At 33.4% G+C, this 8,639-nt stretch overlaps 2 protein-coding genes across 3 annotated transcripts; one reads left to right on the plus strand and one right to left on the minus strand.

The window, feature by feature from the left end:
- The first annotated feature begins 691 nt into the window (after positions 1–691).
- Positions 692–1,467, plus strand: LOC11412477 (cell wall / vacuolar inhibitor of fructosidase 1). Its single transcript, XM_003594654.3, has one exon. The coding sequence runs from the start codon at positions 794–796 to the stop codon at positions 1,328–1,330; it is 537 nt and encodes a 178-aa protein (XP_003594702.1). The 5' UTR covers positions 692–793; the 3' UTR covers positions 1,331–1,467.
- A 2,203-nt stretch (positions 1,468–3,670) lies between these two features.
- Positions 3,671–7,016, minus strand: LOC11417466 (uncharacterized). Of its 2 annotated transcripts, none has more exons than XM_003594656.4 (4): positions 6,750–7,016; positions 5,135–5,821; positions 4,351–4,495; positions 3,671–4,106 (listed from the first exon to the last, which is right to left on the minus strand). In XM_003594656.4, exons 2-4 carry the CDS (start codon positions 5,607–5,609, stop codon positions 4,052–4,054), a joined length of 675 nt encoding a protein of 224 aa, XP_003594704.1. In that variant the 5' UTR covers positions 5,610–5,821; positions 6,750–7,016; the 3' UTR covers positions 3,671–4,051. The 2 variants fall into 2 exon arrangements, with proteins under 2 accessions (XP_003594704.1, XP_039686355.1); XM_039830421.1 differs by lacking the exon at positions 6,750–7,016 and adding an exon at positions 5,989–6,175.
- Between the last annotated feature and the right edge of the window lie 1,623 nt (positions 7,017–8,639).

Genomic DNA, 8,639 nt, shown 5'->3' on the forward strand with positions numbered 1-8,639 from the left:
AATTCTCAACCTAACGAAAAAGCTACCTTTTGATACATATAAAAATAGATTAAGAAAAACATACCCACTTCAAGGTTTGTAGGAAAAAATTAATTTTTAATTGACAATAGCTAAAATATTTTATGTCCATTAAGAGATACAATCAACTCTAATACAATTTGAGTGAAATCAAACCCATTAAAAGTAGTAGCCCATGGTTAAGTTAAAAAACAAACAACAAACCTATGTAATTTTTTTTTTATTCGCGATGTAAATTTTTTAACATTGGAAGACCACAGAATGGACACACATAGAATTTCAAGAAAAAACACCGACAATGATGTTTAGAGATCCAACTATTTCCCTTTTAATAAAATCGATTACAAACATATTTATACCTTTTTTTAAAAAAATTGGATAATCTCATACACAATTATAAAGATTAATCTCACAAGTCGAATAGTATCATGTACAAGACAAAGACGATTTCCCACAACTATTAATCCTACAAACTGTTAGTTGGACTCGAACGGAAAATTCAACTTTTATAAATTATAGAACCTAATATATTTTAATGGTGAAATTATCCACTTAATACTCAAATATTTTTCACATCAAGAAGATTTAAATCCTATTATATTAAACTAAAAGAAAACAAAACTATGTCCAACAATTTGTTAACTCACTCAACCACTAAAACTAACCTTAAATAGAAGCCAAAGAAATCACCTTCTCATTCTCATTCTCATTTCCCATTTCTCACTTCTCATTTCTCAAATTCCACTCCATACCCTTCACTTCCACTCCTCAAAAAATGAGAAAAACCATAACCATTGTTTCATCATTTGCAATTCACATTATCCTCCTTGCTTCCATACCTTTCACATCATCCCAATCCAACGATTTAATAGATCAAATATGCAAAAAAACACCCTTCTACGACCTATGTAGCTCCATTCTAAACTCAAACCCACTTGCTCCAAAAACCGATCTCAAAGGTGTAGCCCTAGTAATGGTAAACAACATTCTCACAAATGCAAGTGACACATTGAACTACATTGAAAGCTTGATCAAGAAAACTACAGATCGTGAAATGGAAAAAGCATTGGCATTTTGTGCTGAATCATATATACCAGTTGTGAAGTACACTCTTCCACAAGCTGCTGATGCTATAAATCAAAACCGGTTTGGGTTTGCTAGTTATTGTATTTCTGATGCTGTTAAAGAAGTTAATTCTTGTAATAAGAAATTTTCTGGGGTTGGTATGTCACCTTTAGGGGATAGAAATGGTATTGTTCAGAAGCTTGTTGATGTTGCTTCTGCTATTATTAAACAACTATTGAAGGGTTGATTTGTTATTTATTAAACCTTACTTCTTTTTCTTTAGTGTAGTAGTGGATGTAATAATAGTAGTTAAATAGGATACTTGACACTTGTACTCTCTTTATTTAATAATTTTTGAGGCTGATGTACTCTTAATTCTTATTATTAATGGATAATAATAATAATGAGAATGTTAACCATTACCTTTGAGGCATTGGTTAAAGTATTAAGATAAGTAAATTTGTATCGAAAATTGGTCTAATTATTGTTAAGAAAAAAGTAAAATTTATATTTTCAAGACAAAGTTTCTATTAATGGAATCATTAACGCAGTGGTTAACAAGACCCTAATAATAATAGTTACTACTTTTTTTAAAGGAATAATAATTACTTTTAGATTGTTGATTTTGTGTAGCTTGATACACACTTATTTTAAACCATTGAATTTTTTAAGTTTTTCAGGTTTATTTTTTATATACTCCCTCTGCTCACATCTATAAGCAAAACGTTAATTATCAAAATTCATTGAATAATTAATGTATTTAATCTATAAATGTGACTAAATATATTAATTATTCCATAAAGTTATTTTTTTGCTTATAAATATGACTGGAGTGAGTATTTATTAAACTCAGAAAAGAAAAGAAAAAGGTGCTTATAAAGCTTTACATACAGATTCACGGACCAACTACCCCTGCGACAACAAAACACAACAAGCATCAACTCACTTGAGTTGGCCTAGTGGTATTAGTTTGGGATCTGGGGGTATGCTCCTCCTCAAAGTCTCAGGTTCGACTCTCTCCGTTACCAATTTAGGTGGGTTAGTTTAGTTTCTTCAAAAAAAAAAAAAAGCACAGCAAACATCACGGCTCTTTCGAGTACAACAAACTCTGACTGCAGTGAAGAGACGTCTGAACCACGTCAAGGCAAATCAACACAACAACATAATGAGTCTTATGATTCAACAGAAGCATGACGTATCCCCTGAAGACAGCCACACTGTCTTTTTTAGAGCTCTGTAGTATGAACCACCACCTTTAACAGAACCTCTAAACATCATCGTGGGTGGCGGTAGCACCAAAGAGACCGACCCAATACAAGTTTTGAGACAAACACAAAACAACTTAAAACAAGAAGATTTGCGGATAACCAATCATGAACCACGAGCAGCCGCCACCGTGAAAGGAGGCGAAGCTATTGAGAACAGACTCTCTTACGGGTTGTAAATACAAAACGGAACCAACAAAACCTCCGAAATCCGGCAGTGAGAAAAGCCAATGGCGGAAGTTTGGAGCAGAGCAGTGGTGACGCGGAGAATCCGTACGATTTGGATTGAAAAAATTACTATTGAATTCCATTTTGTTCTTAGCCAAAATTAATTGTAAGAATTGTAGAATCTTGTAACTGAATAATTTGAAACTTTTAGATCTATCCATTAATCTGACTCATTTTTACAAATGAAATATTATATAATTGATTTCGACTAAATAGATAATATTAGAGTCTACTAAAAAAAAAAAAAAACCATTTGGATTTGTCTGACAATCTTCTCATTTATTCATAATATCTTGAGAAGTTGAGAACTTCTAGCTAAACCATAGAAGGTAAAAACACCATATTGAGAATGTATTCTTGAAACATAGATAAAAAAGAAGCCAAACTACTGGGAACAATCTTGTATACTTTGTACCATTCACCATAATCTTAAAAATACAAAGAAAAAAGGGCAACAATAAACAATTTGACAAACCATGATGAAGACTTATGATTTCACGTGTAGTCATTGTTCACCAACATGGCGTCCACGTCAGCTTTGACTTGATCAAAATTGGTCTGGAAGATCAAAACTGCAAAAAAGTTAATACTTAAGGGACGGTTTTGTAGTTTATTTAGTTAGAAGACCAAAATCGCAACTTCTTGAAACATAGGGAGCCAAAACTGCTATTAAGCCTTTTATATTTTTTTTCAACTCATTTTTACCTAACAAATTTGTATTATTTACTTCCATCCAAATTTTAAGATGAATTCAGAGTCTATCAAACATCCAATTTACGCTTTAGACGTCTAGTCTTTAACGTGATAAGTGTACCATAAGAGTTTCACACTTAACAAAATACAGTTTGAAAATGTTAAATGTTTCTTTAGCGTGACATCTCTCACCTTAGAAGCCATTTAGGCTTAAGCTAAACGCAATTCAAAATATAATAAAGTCCAAAATAAATTTCCTTTTAACTTTGGTTTAACATGATTTTAGAACTCTTCCTAAACAAATTGCCAAGGCACTTCGATGCTAGGAATTAGGGTGTCTCAACAAAAATCAATGCAATTTGAATCAAGATTTAAATTATCAATAAAAGTAACACAACAAAAACACTATAAAACAATTGTCTTAATTTAAACAAATATAATCAGAACCATTGTTTTTTATCTTCAAAAGTAAAGTAGCCATCTCAATGTCAACAACCATGAGCAACAGGAAGTTGCTGAGGGTAAAAAAGTAACAGGGCCTATTTGGCAAACCAGTGAGAAAAACAAGTGGTAATTCTGCTATGGTAATTTAACTCACCCCCCAATATTGGTTAATATACATAAAAAGGGATAAATTACCAATCACATAAAGAAACAATAAAGAAATATTGCAAGACAAAAAGGAAAGTTTGTATGAGAACAACAACAAAACTAAGCCATCTCATATTTTAATACACAAGTGATGGATGACATTCTTTTTGTCATTAAAGATTGCAGTAACCTCAATCTCTCCTCAGTTTTTCGTGCAAATCTGAACCTGATACCCGCTGTACAAAACTGCAACCATCAAGCGGAAAATTTCACATTAGAACGTGTCAAATTTAACATTGAAAATTGATCCTCTTTATCCCCTCTTGAGAAATTACAACCATTAGATTAATCAAATGGCGAAGTGTTGTCTCTTAGTTGTTAGATTAATCCAATAGCTTACATTTCTCTAGAGATCCAGGAGGGGATTCAACGGATCAATATCGCAACACTAAGGGAGAAGCTTAATGAGAAGCGTGTGTTTTCAACTTACTTGATGGACTCCGACCCCGGCGCATTTGAATCACTTGATGGATTGAGTTGGTACTGAACCGAAATCAAACCCTCCTCTGTTCCTCCTGCTGATACAGGTGATCCTTGGAAACTTGACACTGAGCTTTTTCCAGTTGATGACATGCCTGCAAAAGGAACTTCTAATTAAGAAAAGAAAATGCCGAAGTGTTCTCTTGCTGACCAAATTTTTTGTAAGTTTGGATTGGTGGTGAGTTTGGCAGAATCACTATGCGTGCCATCGTGATTCTATCATAAGCTACACTTTGGAGTTTGAACAAAAGCACAGTGCCACCGTGATATCTCTAAACTCTCCGTCAATCCAAACATTGCACAAAAACAAACAATACCGCAGGGAGTAGTTTAATCCAATCATGAATGCAACAAAACTTCACACCAGAAAGAAATACCAAAGAAACGGTTGGATAAACCATGATGAAATTTGATAGTAATTCTCGCTGATTTATAAATACTAACATCTAGAATTCTATTATGTCTTACCAAACCCATGATTTCTCGTGTACTCGCTATTCACAAACATAGTAATTATTAATTAAGTACAAATATGAAAATTTTATATGGCCTAACAGAGGAAACAGATTAGATATGCATAGGTAGATATGAAAATGAAGGAGGATCCAATGGTCACAAAACATGGTAAAACAATGATATCTAAAACTCTTGTCGTCATTCTTTTAGAGCTCAACTCCTACATGTTGTGAAGAAGATTATAAATAAATAACATTTAATTGTACCACAAATTTTACCTTGGCAGATTATCACAATGAAGAAGATAACAGTGAAAACCATAGCCACAATGCTGCTGCTATTAGATGACGGCGTCGACGATTTCGCAGTTCTCATTTTCTTCAATGCTTTCATACGCTCTATTCTTGCACGCTTCAACATCGCAAGTTCAGACATCTCCTTTATTAGTTTATGATCTGCTGCGTCCAAAGACGGGCCTTGTGGAGGTCGCGGAGGTTTGGCAGCCTTTTTACCCGACGCCTTTTTCCGTTTTTCTTTTGCTGGAGCCTTGTTCACCACTTTCATCATATTCACAGAAACTTCACTTAAATTTGATTCATTCAAATAAGAACTTGGCCTGGCTTCGCCATTAACAGAACCTCCAACAAATCCACCAGAAATGATAGAGATTCTCCTTGAGTTATCTTCGATTAGTGGCAATCCACTTTCAAGATCAACTTCAATATCTTTCTCCCTTCCACTTCGTTGATCCATCCCAAACACCAGAAATCGAATCCAAATTCTCCCACCTTGATATTACACTACAAAAACACAATTCTTCTAAACTTCCACCACACTCAATCCTTGAATTCAACCCATCGTATACGAAAAACCTCCTCAATTAATATGATGTACTAACTCCTTGACTGATCATAAACCATCAAATGACTGCTTGCAACACAACAACTCAATCTCGATTCAGATACCTTCAATCATAAACCATCCACGTTAGACAGATTCAGACAGTAATAAAGTAAATTATTAACCTCCAAAACTATTTCTCTTCCTCTCTAAAACTCTATTTACTACCTCCACTAGTCCTCTAAAAACAAATTACTAAAAAAAATGTTATAATCCTTTGAAAGGACTAAACCTGCATCACAAAAAGACACGACCGTAATTATCAAACTTATGATAATTTTCCCTTAAATGGGTTTTATCTTTAGAGGTTGCAGCATGAACAAGTAAACCAAATGACACAACTTTAAGCTTACCCAAAAGCCCCAATTTTCAAATAGAGACAAAAAAACAAAAACAAAAAGTCCTTGAGAAGAAAGGAACAAAGACAGAAAAAAGCTTTATAGAGAATAATCAAAGCAGTGTAAACATAAATGGCAATCTCAAAGAAAAGAAAAAATTATTCTTAATTAATAAATCTTAACAAACACACATTAAAAAATAAACCCAGAAAAAACAAATAATAAAAATGTAAACCTTAAAGTCAATACCCCAAAATTATGATAATGGGCACCCATGAAAATGAAAAAAAGGCAACATTTTTAAACAGATTATAAACACGCATAAAAATTCAATCAAAGAAAGAAGAAAAAAATAATAAAAATATAAAACCTCTAACCCTCAAAGTCAATACCCCAAATGAAGATAATGGGCACCCATGAAAATGGAAAAATGCAACATTTTTATACTAATTAAAGACATTTCAACAACAATTTTTAGTATCTTCTTTATTTCAAATAATAATTTATAAAGAAAAAATGATTCTTAATAGAAATTCAACCCCAGAAGAAGAAAAAAATTAATAAAAATGTAAATGATGATAATGGGCAACCATGAAAATGAAAAAAGACAAAAACTTTAAACTAATAGAAGTAATTAGAATAGAAAAATGAATACCTTTTTAGAGAAGGGAAAGGAACCTTAAAGATCGATCCAATGAGGGTTGAGGAATATGCAGAGAGGGTAAAGGGAAAAGAAGGGTACGAGATTATACTAAAGATAGAAAAAATGAGTATAAGATTTGTTCAAAAGGAAGATCCTTATGAATATTTCAAGATTCGAAATGGAATGCGTTGTTATCTTGATTAACGGCAGATTTGATTGAGGAAAGATAGGAAAGAGGTGTGACGGTGATATGTATCTATGACATTACAGTTGGCAATTACATGCTCCCATAACCGTGTGTTTATACATTTCTGTTGTTTTTTTCTTTATATAATTATTTGATTGTATACTACGTTAGTCAAAATAATCATCGACGTTAATATGTACTTACTTTTTGTCATACAAATCTTTATAGAAATTTATCGTTATATCTATCTTACATGAAAAATAGTTAATGTCATCGTTGAAAGACTATTTTAACGTTAGAGATTACCTCGACAAAGGAAATGCACAATCATAGACTATTTTAAAATTTTAATATAGGCTTAAATATGGAAATGGTCCTTGTAAATATTTGGCGTTTTGGATTTAGTCCCTATAAAAATATATTTTTTTGTTTTAGTCCCTGCAAATATAGAATATTTGGTTTTGATCCTTGGTATTTTGTTTTAATCCTTGTAAAATCATTTCATATTGAAATTGGTCCCTATAATATTCATTTTAGTCCTCATTTTGAGGGACTAAAATCAAATATTCTACATATTACAATGACCAAATCCAATATGAATCAATTTTACAAGGACTAAAACAAAATACCAAGGACCAAAACCAAATTTTTTATATTTGCAGTGACTAAAACCAAAAAAATATTTTTACGGGGACTAAAACCAAAATGTTAGATATTTGCAGGGACAATTTTCATATTTAAGCCTTTAATATATTAAAGGACTATTGTAGTTATAATCACTTCTTGTTTTGTTGGCGACTCAGGGGTTCCATGTTATGATGGATTATTTGATTACTAATAATATCTTCTCTTGTTACAAACTAGGAAGGGACAGATCTCTTTCCATTTCTCACTTACAATTCGCAGATGATACTATCATTTTGAAGGAGAGAAGTTGTGCTAATGTCAGGGCTATGAGTTGCATCTTTTCGCGGCGATGTCGGGTTTAAAAGTGAACTTCCATAAGAGTGAACTTGTTGGTGTTAATATTAATCATTCTTGGTTACTTGAAGCTGTGATGGTTTTAAATTGTAAAGTTGGTAGCTTGCCTATTTTGTACTTGGACCTCCCAGTTGGGGACGATCCTCGCCGGTTGAATTTTTAGGAACCTGTGGTTAGCAGAATTAAGTCTCGCCTGTCCGGTTGGAAAAGTAGACATCTTTCTTTTTGTGGCCGCCTTGTTCTCCTAAAGTTTGTCCTAACTTCGCTTCCTTTCTATGCCCTTTCCTTCTTCAAAGCTCCCTCATGTGTCATTGTCTCTATTGAATCTCTTTTAATTTAATTTTTTTGAGGTGGGTGTGAGGATAATATAAAAGTTACTTGGATTGATTGGGGATCCATTTGTTTGGATAAGGAGGTTGGTGGTTTAGGGGTTATGAGAATTAGGGAGTTTAATTTATCTCTGTTAGGGAAGTGGTGTTGGAGATTGTTGGTGGATAGAGAGGGTCTTTGGTTTAGAATGCTAGCCGCCAAATACGGCTTAGTTGGTGGTCGGTTGAAGGCTTGTGGGCGGGAGGGGTCGGTGCGGTGGAGGACGATAGCTAGCATCCGAGATGGTGATGGTGCGGTGGCGGGTAGTTGGTTTCCTAACAATTTACGTCTCATTGTCAGAAACAAAGTCATCTCTCTTTTTGGTTGGATAAGTGGGTAGGTGAGGTCCCTCATTGTGTTAGGTT

This window comes from Medicago truncatula, chromosome 2 (genome assembly GCF_003473485.1).
Source record: "Medicago truncatula cultivar Jemalong A17 chromosome 2, MtrunA17r5.0-ANR, whole genome shotgun sequence".
Classification (NCBI taxonomy): domain Eukaryota; kingdom Viridiplantae; phylum Streptophyta; class Magnoliopsida; order Fabales; family Fabaceae; genus Medicago; species Medicago truncatula.